Source organism: Fundulus heteroclitus, unplaced genomic scaffold, assembly GCF_011125445.2.
Source record: "Fundulus heteroclitus isolate FHET01 unplaced genomic scaffold, MU-UCD_Fhet_4.1 scaffold_61, whole genome shotgun sequence".
In the NCBI taxonomy this organism is placed as follows: domain Eukaryota; kingdom Metazoa; phylum Chordata; class Actinopteri; order Cyprinodontiformes; family Fundulidae; genus Fundulus; species Fundulus heteroclitus.
In genome coordinates this window covers 1,929,432-1,944,368 of record NW_023397044.1, presented here as the reverse complement: position 1 = coordinate 1,944,368, position 14,937 = coordinate 1,929,432, and the positions used below count along the sequence as shown (strand labels likewise).

The window sequence follows — 14,937 nt, the reverse complement described above, 5'->3', positions numbered from 1 at the left end:
CCGAGAAAGCCAAGAAACTTAACTGTTGAGACTTTACAAAAATAAATAAAATAACATAAGAATAACAATTGAGAAACTTAAATGTTGAGATTGCAAAAAACTTATTTAAAATCAAATAAAAAAGATAAAATACAAAGAATAAAAAGAGTCTCGAGATTTGGTCACCTCTGCACCAGACTGACAAACTGGTGAATTTAGGACTAAGATGGAGTGCTTTCTTTGGGGAAGGGGACACCCTAATGCAGCACAGCGATAGGACGGCCAAGAATACGTAACATCTTTAAGTTGAGGCTAAGAGCAGCAAGACCTTAAGAGTGAGCTGTTATAGAAGGTAAGAGATTAACAAAAGGGGCCCCAGGAGAACATTTAAATTGTTCTCTAGCGACAGAACTGGGTTCTGAGCACAACGATCAGACGAGGAGATTTTAAAATAAGGAAACGTTTCGTCGACTACGGAAGGGACGAGGGTCTCTCTGTGATGCGCCAGGCTGTCTGTCTTAAATGTTGTTTTGTTACGTCCTGTCCAATGTTTTGTCTCGGTGAAAACTGGATCCATTGTGTGAGCAAACTGAAAGCGGAGTCCGCGGCTCCGATGTGAGTCTGTCTGTGTGTGTGTATTTCTGCTGCGGTGTGTGCGTGTCTTCAGGATGGTGTGAATTTCTCCACGTGCATGGACCCCAAGATTAGAGCAGTGACTGGGGGGCAGTTTAATTTTGTTAAGAAAAAGTAATAGGTAACAATATGGGTGTAAATAAAAACTAAAGGGGAATTTGGAAATCATTAGAAAAAAGGTTGATGCATTAATGATGTCTGTTAAAGTGCAGGAGAACTTTCAATGCAGTAAAGCATTTGAGGTATTGGCTGCAAACTGATTGGGTGAGTTGCATTGGAGAGAGACCACGGCCTGCATTTTGGTGAGTTTTGGAGAAAACTTTTTATTTTGAACTGTAGCCTAAAAGTTAGAAAGATGTTAGACGTTTGGTAAAGTTGTTGAACATTTTGGAGAACATTAAACATCTGTTTGAGGCATTATAAATTGGGAAAAAACAAAAAAGGGAAGATGCCTTATGTTAGGGTTGTGATGAATGGCCTCTTTGTCCTGGAGGGAAAACCAACACGGACACGGGGCTGCCTCAGTCCCCTTGTCTTTCTTGTCACACATCACATGAGGTCAGGAGGATTTAATCACGGTCTTGAGTTTACAACAAGGGGGTAAACACAGAAGGGAGCAAGTTTCATTGTGGGTGATGATCAAATCACCAGCTTCATGTGCAGTTAGATAAAGGGGACATTCCTTATCTGGGGAAATCATTTTATCTAAGGTTAAAAACAATGGTACCTTCCTGAAAGCAAACTCTTAAAACAAACCAAATGCCTGTAGCTTGATAAAATAAAATGATGACATTTATATTTTTCTAACACCTTCTGTTAGAGTGTAATTTTAACTAGCGTTATCTATTGCAAAATAGCATTTCAAAATGCCTAATGAATGTATATACTTTCAGACATTAAATATAATTTGCGATTAAAAAGTGATTAAAAGGTTTTCATTGTTTGATAGTCCTAGTTATAATATATAAATAAATAGATATAATCCGTCAGACTTCAATCTAGCTGATTAATAGAGAGTAGTAAACCCTATCAGCTTTTGCTAATTTGCAGGCCTGGGAAAAACACAGTATGCAGAACTAAACAGAGTTAAAAGTTGAGGTTACACTGTATCTTAATAGTGTGGGCAAACGGATATTGCGGCTGATTTGACAGATTTTGTTAACCCTGCATTTAGTCATGAGTCAGTTTTGAAGTTATCCTCAAATGAAGCAGCTAAAATTGAGGAATCTATGACCAATGTTAATGGCTTGCATTGTTTATTATAGATACTGATATTGCAGAACGGCAGAAACTAGTGGATACAGAAAATATTACGGGATCATCACAGGACGGTCCCCAAATTATTCATTATATGTAATCACATTTTCATAGTCCCACAAACTGCAGATGTCCTTGTCACACAGTAATTTAAGAACAGAGGAATCTTCTACTTGTTCATTTGGTAATGTGCAAATTCTGGTGAATAAACTTTTCAACATCAGTTGCTGGTGATTGTTCGTGGCCGGCAGAATTTGACTTAAAAATGTACTAAACAAAGGCACATAACTGATTTTAGAGCTGTTTTAAAATGTACCTTTGGTGTTTTTTTTATACTTTCTTCCTTGATAGACGTAGTTATACAGCATTTTCTTTATACACTTTAGCAGAAGGTTCCTGAGTTTGACTGGGACTCTTGATATCTTCTGAAAAAATCGGTAGGATGGATCTAACACACAGGTGTGGATCCTAAATAAATCAGTCCAATTTAGGGGAATTATTTAGAGTAATAGTGTTACAACAATAAAAAACAATGTGCCCTCTTCAATATCTCAGCTGATGATTTTAAATCTTGATACGCTCGCTGAGACAATATTTGATACACCATTTGCCTGTGACTCAAAGGAAGGGTGATACACAATGCTTGAGTTTGTTAATTACTAAAAGTTGGTAACATTACAGTTATTGGAAAACAACATAGGAAGGAGTGAGAGTAAGCAGCTGATTCCATCGAGAACTGTCTCTATTTTAATTTAAGGTGGGGGAGTTCCCTTTCCCCCTGTTTTTCTTTTTCTATCTTAATTTTGTTATAGGTCTGTTCGTTCTGGAGTATGGACACGGATGACATGAGACGCAGATCGGTGCCGATTTGGGGTTGGAAGAATGAAACTGAGCATTTACAGCCGATATGTGTGTCGAGGGGCACCCATCACATCTGAGACAGTTGCTTACGCTGGACACTGGACCAGGGACTGTTTCACATCACTAAATCCTGGCAAGAAGTCCCAATACCACTTCACCTTCAAGAAGGTCAGTGCCCCAGAAAGGGGATAACGCTCCCAAGAACAATGTTTCCTCACCTTGGAACAATGGCCAACGCCTATGAACAGCACAGATCCTAAGCTGTCAAGGGAAAATGACTGTCTGCATACACTGGAGTTGCATGCCTCATCCAGTTTCTGAGTCGTGGACCAGAACTTTGTCACTGAGGTGCGTCGACAGCGAATCACTGCAACACGTGGGGGACGAAATGTGGAGTTCCACACATGGAAGCTGTGAGTGCGACGTCTAAGCTCCAATCTCTTTTCTGCCTGATCTGCTGAAAATGTCAGTCCAGTCCATCTCAAGGACCACAGACTGATAACAGACTTTTTTGTTAAGGTAATTCATACTGTTATTTCTACCAATATACTTCTGACCAAATTTAATGGAATGTGATTTCTAATATTTTTTCTGTGTCTCCAACTCTTGAGCTTCTAGGCAAATGGATTGGTGCAGGTAATAACTTCTAAACGCAGCTGATTGAGCATATCCCAGCGAACAGGTTTGCGATTTTGAAAATATAGTGATGTCTATTTACTTTTCTGTTATATAACTGATAGGTCAGTTGCCTGCTACAACGTACCAGAATTTCACCAGAATTTGCCGTTACCAGGTGTTTTATTCAGGCAAAACCCAATATTTTATCAGTATGTAAGTACCTTGGAACGTTCAGCATTTTCATACCATCAACTTGTTTTGAGCACATTAGTTTACAATCATTATTTCAATGGGTACACTGATCTTACACAACTTTTGGAGGGCTTCTTGCAGATCTGTGGGATTATGAAATTGCATTATGTTTTGATCTGAATCCAGGATGTAGGGCAGTGTTTTTCATACTTCAATTCAGATAATTATGTGCAGTTAATTGATTCCCTGTAATGGATAATACCATTCTTTGTTAATGTTTTGTAACAAAATTAATTTTGTTCCAAGCAGAGGGATATGACATAAACATTTATATGATAACACTGTATCGTAAAGTTATATAGATCTTAAACTTTATATCAACCCTTGGCACAAGTAATTTGAATGAAGGATTCTTGTGCAGGACACCACAGAGGTATGTAACTGCATTGTAAATCAGATAACGGTTGTTTAAACAAAAAGAAACCCCCCAGAAAAGACCTTACCCATGGCTTTCTGGAATGTTTGTTAAGTGACTCCCAAAACAGACCGGAACCGTTTAATAATTTAATGGGCGGAGTGTCAGACAACAAGTATCTGCTACAGACAGATTCTATGAGGGGGGGTTCTTGGAAAGGCTTAAACAGTTTAAGCAGGACAATAAAGTGAATGTTAAATTAAATAGAAAAACTATAGGAACTAGGAAAAACTGGATAAAACTGAGATAAACAGAGGGTAACTTGATTTATAACTAAATTAATTCTATTAAAGACCCTGTTAAAATAGGATTCAAAATGTGGTGACGTGCTGAAAGGTTTTGTGTGGAGTGGTGTGATGGATGGTAATCTTTAATTTTTAATCCAGAGAACATTCTGACATTCTTACAGGATAACAGTGTTATGGAAATCTAATCACTTATATATAATAGTGTAGCTTAAAGTAATATAGATGTTAACTTTAACCCAGTGACCTAAACAGATGAGGATGTATGTAGAACAAAGGTTGGTTTCACACTTCAGTGGGCATGTGTCAAACACAGGATGCACCAAGGAAGTATGACAGTCTTGTGAGCAGATAACTCTTTTAAAAAGTGCATGTCACAAGGTTTTACGATTGTTCCAGTTAACCCCAGGAACCGAGCTAAGAGAAGAGATTAAATTTAACGGTCAAAGGTTAGGCAGCAGACTTACTGTCTCAAGGAAACTTAGACAAAAGGTTGGTCCAACACGAACGGGCCCCACATGCGTCTCGTTACTATACTTTGATTTCACAACTGCATTAACTAATTTTTGATTTTACAGACAGGGGAATCATCACCAGAGATTAACGTATTTGTGTGGTCGTTGCATTTTCTTACAGGACAGCGTAAGGACGGGGAAAGTGAAATTGCGATAAAATGTCTCATTTACTATTACATTTCTCATAGGCTGGAGAGGGAACAATGGAAGATGTGAAGTGTGTTTCTTGTGGTAGTGTGTGCAGTTAATTTCATTACAGGATATGTTTCCATATGACTGAAAGGAGCTTTTCGGGACCGAAGTCAACCTCCGGAATTACAGGTAGCACACGACATTTGATATCTAAACGGTTGTCGTGTAAGTTTCAGGAGACATAAAATTAGGAGAAATGTGAAGGGAGTCCACCAACCCCCAACCTCGAAGAATGCGCGCTAAAGTCATCAACAGACAGATGTGGTGGGCCAGAGGTCAGGGGCCCATCTGATTCCAGAGCCGTGTGTACCAGCCAAACAGAGGGTTTAAGGGAACAATACCAGGCCAACATTCGGGTCAGACTGGCTGACTGGAAGGGTTTTCAACTGCCACCCACCCGTGCCATCCGGCAGCGGGGCAGCTCGAGGCGCCGATAGCCACCCACGGAGGGGCAGCTGGAAGTTTATTTTGTTTTCGTTTTTTATTTTTAATAAAGATTAACATACAGATGTGTGGAGACCGCGGTTGGAACACTGACTCTTTAAACCATCTTCCTTAAAAGGCGAGAAGAAGACATCTCCGAGACGCAAGACATCATGACCACAATTGAATGCATTTTGTAAAAAAAAAAGAAAAGTTTGTAATCACTGCATATGTCTTATAAGTTCTATATTCATAAGGTGTTCAATATTAGTATTGTTAGTCTCTTGGTTCTGCATTGCATGATAATCTTTTTATTCTGTGGTTTGATCTGAGTGTAGTGCTTTCATGGGTTATCTTTATTTCTTATTTCTTTATTACTTGTCTTTAAGAAGACATTTTGTTAATCTAGGTTAGGACTCTTAAAGTCATATTTAGATCATATAATAGTCTCTGGTAGTTGTACATTTATCTCAGCCTTGCACCTCTCGGATAAAGGTGCTTACTTTTCTTAATTCTAGTAGGTTAGAGATTCAGATAGGGTTAGTAGCTTTTTGACTTATACTTGGGTTATTTTACATTTAAGAGGAACATTTGAACTTCATTTGATTTCATAAGTCGCCAACAGAGGGGACAGTGGGTTACAATATTACATCTTACTATTTACATTTTGTTTAAGGGTTTCAAGACATAGACTTAGTTTAACCTAGTTATTGGTTTGATCTATGAGAGATCAAAACAGAGGGGTTGTTGAGAATTAAAAATATATCTTAGTTGGGGTTACTGAGTAAAGCAGAGTGGGGCCTGTCCCTTCCTGCTCCAGCGTAAGATAAACATAGAGTTTTATTGCCCTGAGGGGGGTGGTCAGAAGGAGAGGAGATCAGTCATCCTCCCTCTGAGCCATGCAGGAGGAGTTTAAAGTTGATAAAAGGAATGTCTTGGTAAAACTTACTTCAGACAGACAGACTTATCCACCGCGGTGAGAACAACATCTTGTAATGGTATGTACTCTGTCTCCATATTTAATTTCTATGAATTAAATATGTATTTAAACCGTTCTACCTCTGATCAATGATTCCTCATTTATTGTCAAATCTTAAACCGGGGTAAAAATGGGCCTTTAGTAGTGAAGCAGGATTAGGCCAATAATACATACATCACATAAGCAAATAAATAAATGTACTGTACATATAAACATACATAGACACATTCACATGTACCTATGCACATCTACATTCAGACACTTGTTGCCCATAGCCCACACAACCACAAAAGTATACAACCATGTGCAGGCCAGCTCACAGCTTTGCTAGGGTCCGACAACGCAGTCTTTTTGGACCCCAAACACACACACACACCAAACAAAAAGTCAACTTAACTGTATACTTCATGCCCTGTAAATCTCTGTATTTTATATTTTCAACCCATCTATTGAATTTAGCGCACTAGTTGATCTTTTCTTCATAAGAGAACAGCAAGCACTGCAGCCAAAATATGGCCTTTTTTGACTTGCTGTATATTAGCCAGTCCCTAACAATTTTTCCCTTCCATTGCATGAGGTAGAATATGTTAGATACTTTGGGAATTCTTTGCCCTCTGAATCTCTGAGAAAAGCTTCCTTTTTTCCATTAAATGCACAACAATTACTGATTCATTCGATCAGAATCAGTAATTTTTGTTGGCCATAACACGGGATCAGTAAAATTAACAGTGTGATCCATTTCTGAGCCACTATGCTCAGACCATACAATTGGGCAGTAAGCCTCTCCACCTCCACTGTCTCTGTTATCACTAGAGATGGCTCTTTCTGTCTCCTCCTCAAACACACGCTGCCCCCCCCCCCCACCCCAGCTCCCCGCTAGAGGTGTGTGATACCGGGAATTTTAAATCGATCCGATCCGAAGTGAATACAGGGTGAGTATCGGCGCTATCGATACTGATACTTTTGACATATAAGCTTGATGTACCATGAAACTGTTGACCTTTGTGTCATGTTTGCCTTGAGATGTCGGGCCCACATGCAGAAACACACTCGGTAACGACAGGTAAGTTTAAAAGGTTTATTGTTTACACAGGCGAGAATGCTAGGCGGCGAAGCTAATCTGCGGGCTGGAAGATGCTCGGGCAGGAACTCGGGCGGCGGGGACCAGGTCGATCTGGAGGTAAGGGAAGAACATTAATTCTGGGAAGGGAAAGCCCTAAGGAAAGTATTCAGGGGAACGTAAGCTTACCACGAGGTGCAAGAAACCCGACCGGGGAGGACGGCAGTGTGGACTCAGCTGAATGTTGGTCGTAGGTGTCCGGGCGGCTGAGAGCGGGGCGAAAGGTCCGAGCAGCACCGGAGGATTCAGGACAGCGGATGGAACCTGGCAGTCGTCGGGAGTGCGTCTCGTCCGAGAAGCAAAGCTCCACTCAAGATGAACGGGGAAATCCCAAGAGGCGACACGAGGAGGACTGAGGAGCTCGAAGGAGGACGAAGGAGCACGAGGAGGTACCTGGGAGACACAAAGGGTGGCGGTTAGCGAGGGAGCAAAGTCTTAATGGCGTGAGGTCGAGGCTGGTAGGCATACCACAACGGTAACACTCAGGCATCCACCCGCTGTCCGAGTGCAGATCTTATAGTGCAGCTCCGGTGCTGCTGACGAGCTGCAGGTGCGCCTACTCCGCCCACCAGCCAACCGCGAACACCTGTGGACGAAGCAAAGATGGCAACAGGCTGCATGGCCCTGCCAGCTGAGTCCTGACACTTTGGGCTTTTGTGATTTTTATTTTTATTATTACAATGAAATAATAATAATAATAATAATAATAATAATAATAATAATAATAATGTTCAGTGTATTTTTCCTAATCCACCTCTTATATCTTTCAATCCTTATGTAATTTTGTCTGTGTTGTGTGCACCTGCCTGTTGCTTAAATCCCTCTAATTTTCCCAGTCGTGGGATAAATAAAGGATTAGCTAATTTATCTTATCTTAAATAACACTTTAAATAGGATATATGTACTGGGTTCTTTCAAGGTCTTAATTACATTTTCAAAGTGGGCTCCAGTAACATATGATAGATAATATCTACTTTGAAAGTTAACATGAACTGCTGCTGAAGGTGGCCACTCTTATCTACCTGGATGTTCTCTGGTGCAACAAGGGGACATTCTCGGTTCTGAACATTTCTTTGTTCTGCTCTTCGTTTTTATGCAAGATCAATAACAATCAGCGTCAACTCATTTTTAGATGGATAGGTGAAGCCAAATCCATCTGGCAAAAAGATTAATGAACATATCAGCTATTTCAATAACTCACACCATCCCAACATTAATTGCATATGTTGATAGCCAATCAATGCTTTAGTTGATTAAGGTTAAACATAAGAATAACTTATGTCTTAACCTTACCTGATTAAACTGTATTTTTATAGCCTACATCATCTTGATTTGCTGTCACGTCCTTCTCATGCCTGTCGGGTTGCACCAAGAATGAGTGTAGTGTGAGAATACAGCATAATTCTACATCAAGTAACACTCATATCACTCATGCATGACTTTTTCCAGCAATTCTCTGCTGCTAACTCACTATTTTCAGCAGAAACAGCATTGTTTCCTTTTGTTAATCATGGTGAAATATTCTCCAAATGCCTTCATTAAAGATTTCTTATTCCACTTGTGGGAAATGCGCACTTTGAGACTTCTTATGTCCTGCCATTGCCATGGTGAATCACATTATCTGCATTCCATTGATCAGGGCTTCTTTCATGCTCGGGCTTGCGCTTAACTCAGGGTTGATAGAATGCTGAGTTTAATTACCTGATTGATATCACCTGTTCTGAAAAAAAAAAAACCCGCTGATTATGACAGAGTGAGAGAGAACGTCACAGAGTAGCTGCTATCTATTCAAGGTAGATTGGCCATTCTTTCTGAAACAGGGCCCTGGGGACTAGACATCATGCTGCCCAAAAAGCAGGAATCAGGGCATCAAAAGAAGAAAGGCAGCTGTTGACTGCTTTCTGTCCCAAAGTTGAACTGAGTTTGCTTGTTATGCAAAGTCCAGTTAAAGTTAACGTAGTCCCTCCAGACAGCTGCTGCTGATGAAGTCTTTTTTAGCTAGTTGCCAACCAGGCAGCTTGCGGCTGTAAGTATAAAGACAATTATGGGCCAGCTAATGTTAGTTGTGAACTTTAACCAGTTTTATAAACAATCAGTGGTGCAGCAGCTGGAGCAGCAGTGGCCTGTCCTGGGGTCCGTTCTTCGTACGTCGCTATCTCAGTTAGCTGGATTTGATTTTTTGTAGGGCTCCTTGAGTCACAGCCCCACAAGTGTAAAAGAAGAGAAATTATACGTTCTGTTGGTGGAAATGCACTGTTAAATGAGAGTCAGTTTTTCTCCCATTTTTGGGAGTAAAACTGTGTACGATCTTTGGCCATGCTGAACAGCCAATAGCAGCGTTGCTGATCATTGTTTTACTATCGCCACATTTCCCCTTTTAAAGCGACCCATTAACACGCAGTTATCTCAGATAACGCAATCTAGCCATACTAATCGTAAACAACAGGTGTGTTCGAAGAACCCAATTAGTCGGATCATGATTAGCCAGATGAAATCATCCTGGATGTCTCATTTGATCTTGGATGTTTTAAGCAACGTACGAAGAACGGACCCCTGGCGGCACTTTTAAAGATGCGCTAAGACAAGGTGAGATGGTTGTTCAAGTATTCAAGAGCAAGAGCACCAAACCAAATGCTCAGATTGGCCAAATGCATCACTTCAGCTGGTGAATGAAAGAACCACTCATCAATATAATCTGATCTCATTGTAGCTTAAAACCTTATTCATGTTTTTGTTTTGTTTTAGATAAATACCCTTTTTATTTTTTGCACACATGCCTCATGTACTGGCATAAATAGAGGCCCACTGACATTGAGAGTGTACAGGGCCCAGAGTTTGGTGCTATGCCCCTGCATGGCAACATACGAGTTGGAGATCTGTTTTTGCACACATGCCTCATGTACTGGCATAAATAGAGGCCCACTGACATTGAGAGTGTACAGGGCCCAGAGTTTGGTGCTATGCCCCTGCATGGCAACATACGAGTTGGAGATCTGTCTTGCAAAGGGGGTGCAAAACAGTAGACACGCAAGAAACGGCACTTGCTGTGGGTGAGAGAAACAGGTGGCGGGAAGTTCTCACTTGATTGGTGGCAGTAATTCAGTCCTGAGCTGAAAGAAACAGGGCTTTAAGGGGCTTTGCAGGCACTTTAAACAAGTCAAACAATGGTCATTTGTCAAAGAGGTGGAGCTCTTGGCCAAGTTTGATCCCATAAGGAAGCAGCATTTTCAGAGAGTGGAAAGTGGAACTGGCAATCACACACATTACCTAGGCAAAATGTCCAAAACAAAGTAATCCACTGTATCAGTGCATAATTTGTCATCTCTTATTGTCAAAAGGAAGGAGCTAATGTCCCCTTCGACCACTGCATAGTGGAACATTCATGAATGCACTGCATGTTCTATGCAGCACTCACACTTTTAATTTGGTGATAGCTGATGCTGCTAAGAGCTCACCTGATGCCATTAGCTAGTTTGGATATTTAACAAAAGTATTCAAACTTTTCTCAGCCTCCATCCATTGATGGGAAATCCTCTTGAAATGTGATAAAATCACTCTCAAATTGTGGTCAGAGATCAGATGAGAAAGAATACAACACATTCAAGCAGTGAGGTACCAGACTGCAAGTCAGAGAGGATCTTCTGGAAGTCACGGAAACTACTGCAGATCCTGTGGTAAGAGTGAGGCCCAGTCTTTGGCTGAAGAGGGGTGTGAAGAGATGAATGTAGAGGCGGTTCGCAAACAAAAATGTCTGAGAGCCACTCAAAGTCACTTTGGGTATAAGTTACCAAATGAGCCTATTAAATATGCACTTAAAAGAATGGAAAACATTTTTTACATGGTAGAGGATACAGCCTTCCCCTCACTTAATGAAAGATTTCAGAACCTGGGAGAGGTGAATGACACATTTGGAGTGTTCCTCAACCTCCCCACCATGCCCAAAGAAGAACTGCCGGAGTACTGCTCTCACCTAGGAAAGACAGCAAGATATTGATGGCAGGGAACTTGCTCAGGAAATTTAAGTTTTTCCACATTTACCATAAAACACAATCAAACTCTTGACCCTCTTATGACAGGAAACGTACAGAAAGGTACCCAAATATGTGTGTAGCTCTGAGAATCTCTGCCTATCAGTTTAAGCTTTGAGAAGTTCCACGCTAAATTTTGTCCAGAGCGTCCAAACAGCTAGGGCCCTGCCCATAATGATTTGTAGTCTAATAGCGGTTGTAAACTTAAACCCTGTTTCAGGAATCTTAACATGCTGTAAAATATTTTTCTTCCATCTTTTTCAGATTACTTCCTTAGTACGATCTTCTCATACAGGGCTTTAAACATGATATTAAACACATGTATAAGCAATGTGAGACCTGATGTGGTCAAACAAGTCTTTGCTAATCTAAATCAGTTGAATTCACCAGGCACAGGTGGACCTTACTATATCTCAAAACTTCTAGGCTGAAGTAAAGAACATCACAGCTCTACTGTCATGAATATTGGTGTGGACTGGAATATTTTGACCTTTTTTAAGCATGTTATGAAACTTCTCCAGAGTGGGGGTTTTAGGTTTTGTTCTTGATTTTGTTTAGTCATTAATGAGCAAAACGGGTGGGATAGCGTGATGCTTATAAAACTGTCATTGTACAGGTATCCACATTAAAAGCAACAGGAAATCTATGAGACAAACAGATGGACAACTGAATATACACTCAACCCTGAATCACACTTCCAGCCACGTTAGATTAGATTAGGTGATGTTGTGTCATCAAGTGCCAGTCTTTTCCAACAGAATCTGCAACTTTACTGAAGTATAATGGCAACAGTAACTGCTTCAGACCTGGTATGTAAATGTCATTTTCAGTTTAGAATCTTGAATAAATCTTCTGAAACCATAGTTCTGTCACAATGATCTTTGCAAAATAAATAAGAGATATTAAAACCCCATTTCCCACAGTTCCTGCTGCTTCCTGTCTCCACTCCATCCAGTAAAAAGATAAACAAACTGGAAAAGCTTTTTTCCATTCCCCCATCCAGTCCTGTGTGTAGCTGACACAGTCAGAGCCTTTTAAGGCCTCAGCTCTAGTGATGAGATATCTTTTGTGACGACAAAAAAACTAACAAAAAAAAACTGTCCAACAGAACATAAAAATGTAAACCTCAGCATGATTTTGCTAATATTGTCTATATTGTCACACAGTCCACTTTGAATTGAAGGATACAATTGTGATAAGTGTAGCCAGTGGCGGCTGGCCCATAGGGGGCGCTCGGGTGCTGCCCTCCCTAGATGTGGAGGGGAAAAGTCAAAATATATATAGATTTTAAAAGTATTATTAATGTAAGTTTTTACTTAATAGTACATGGCTACATGTAATAAGAATTATTAAAACACTTCTACTAAATGACTATCAATTGACTCTCATTTAACAGTGCATTTCCACCAACAGAACGTATAATTTCTCTTCTTTTACACTTGTGGGGCTGTGACTCAAGGAGCCCTACAAGTGTAGCGAAATAACCAATCGTATACTGTTGCTAGGGAAGATTTATAAGTATTTGGCCAATCAGCATCGCCAAAATGAATGGGTTTGGGGCTCCTGGAATTGTAGCCCTAGCTGCACAGTGATAGGTACACTTCACGCGTGACGTCATGCGCTACATCCGGGTCACGGTGGTCGGCAAAAACATTACTGTTTTCGCTTACCAGTGTGACAAAACGGGTGTATTAGAGCATACTTTTAGTTTATTTTTGGAATCTAAACAATGCCTACGACTTGTTGTGCTCCCGGTTGCACACAGAGGCATTTTAAATCAACGGATGTACGTTTCTTTCGTTTACCGAAGGACGAAAAAAGAAGAAAGAAATGAATAATTTCAATAAAAAGGAGGCAGGCAGACAATCCCAATCGACTGTTGGAGCCATCATATCACGACAGAATTTGCAGTCTACACTTCATCTCCGGTAAATACAACTTAATTTTGCACTAGTCATTGTTCTACTTAAATCATTATATAAATAAAAAATTAGGATGTATATTTAAGTCAAGACGTAAACGTTTGTTTCATAATACACGTACATGTACAATGTATGCAAACCCTCTGGCATGAGTCTGTGAAAAGGATTAATAAGACAAAACCACCAAAATAATCCTTTGTGAACAATGTTTTTTTATTAATTAAATGCTTATTGTGGAATCGTAGTAATTTTCCGACTTTTAATTTAAATGCATGTACTGGGTTAGGCAGGGATATCTATTGGCCAGCCCCACCAAGATTTTTTTTTCACCAGCCGCCACTGAGTGTAGCTCTTTCCTGTCTTTGATGAACATTATTATTAGTGAAATGTGTTCAGGTAGGGGAGGAGTAAGGGCTGACCTGTCAACAGGAAGAGGCGCAGCAGGATCATGTGAAGCCCCAGAGTAGTGGGAATGACCAAGCCCAGCAACAAGGACAGATTCCCCAGATGGAAAAGCATGTGGTGGGCTTGTTCCCACTCCTGGCAGGAGGTGGCATTGGGCTCCACAGCTGGAACCCCTGGAGTAGATGTTAATGTGGACAACATGGTAAAGAAGGCAGTTGGGTCAGGTGAAGCAGACATCCTGATGGTGTTCCAGCCAGAGGACCAGGGTAGGGCTGCAGAAAATGATGAGAGCAAGAGGTTGTACTCCATGAAAATAAGGTGGATAATATTTTTTTCCTTTCTCTATTGTTGCTGATGCCAGAGACTCCCTGTTTCTTTAATTAGCAAAACATAATGAACTTCTTCTCCATAGCCTCCAGCACTTTGAATCATCTTGTTACTGAAAAGTGCTGTATAATAAACTTGTCTTGCCCGTTTGAACCTTTCCTAATCGTTACCATTAATTTACATTTTAGGCAAAGATGTAGATTTTACACAGTTGGCAAATCTCAAATTTGAACATAAAAACTAAACAGGTGTTCATGCAGCCAACACAGAGTAGCAGATATGGGATAGAAGAGTCTGAAGCAAACACGTTTTACTGTTTACTGTTATTTTCAGTACTTAATAAGCATAATAATTTTTGATTATTTTTGCAGCTGACCCAAATCATCCTATCAGAGCTCCCAGAGACCGTGAAGTAATTTGGCTGAACGGGAACAGCTGCGGTCTTTCCCCCTCCATGCTGCTGTTCCCAGCGCTGCAGAGGCTCCCATGTAAAAATAGAATCGGAAACTGCGCTGACACAAGAATTCCTCCCAGCTTTGACTTTCTAAATGCTTCACTTAGGACGTTTAAGGGAAATATGAAGTTGCTTACCGAGTATGTTCAGGCGGATAAAGTCTGCAGGGCGAAGAAAAATGACTGCTTGCTGCTGCAGACGGACCAGAGCGCTTCTGAACGCCGCAGCCCGGACCTTTTCTCGGGGGTCTGCATAATGTGCATCTCACATTCCACAGAGCTGACAGGGCAGACTAAATTAGGCTGGCAAGCG

The 14,937-nt window shown here is 40.6% G+C and overlaps 1 protein-coding gene across 2 annotated transcripts in view; it reads right to left on the bottom strand.

The window, feature by feature from the left end:
• Positions 1-14,880, bottom strand: part of bves (blood vessel epicardial substance) — a 69,053-nt gene extending 54,173 nt beyond the window's left edge. For both annotated transcript variants that reach the window (XM_036133341.1, XM_036133342.1), the window contains exons 1-2: positions 14,763-14,880; positions 13,859-14,116 (exon numbers count right to left, since the gene is read on the bottom strand). In XM_036133341.1, coding sequence (XP_035989234.1) covers positions 13,859-14,081 — 223 coding nt within the window. In that variant the 5' untranslated portion in view covers positions 14,082-14,116; positions 14,763-14,880. The remainder of the gene's footprint in view (positions 1-13,858; positions 14,117-14,762) is intronic.
• Between the last annotated feature and the right edge of the window lie 57 nt (positions 14,881-14,937).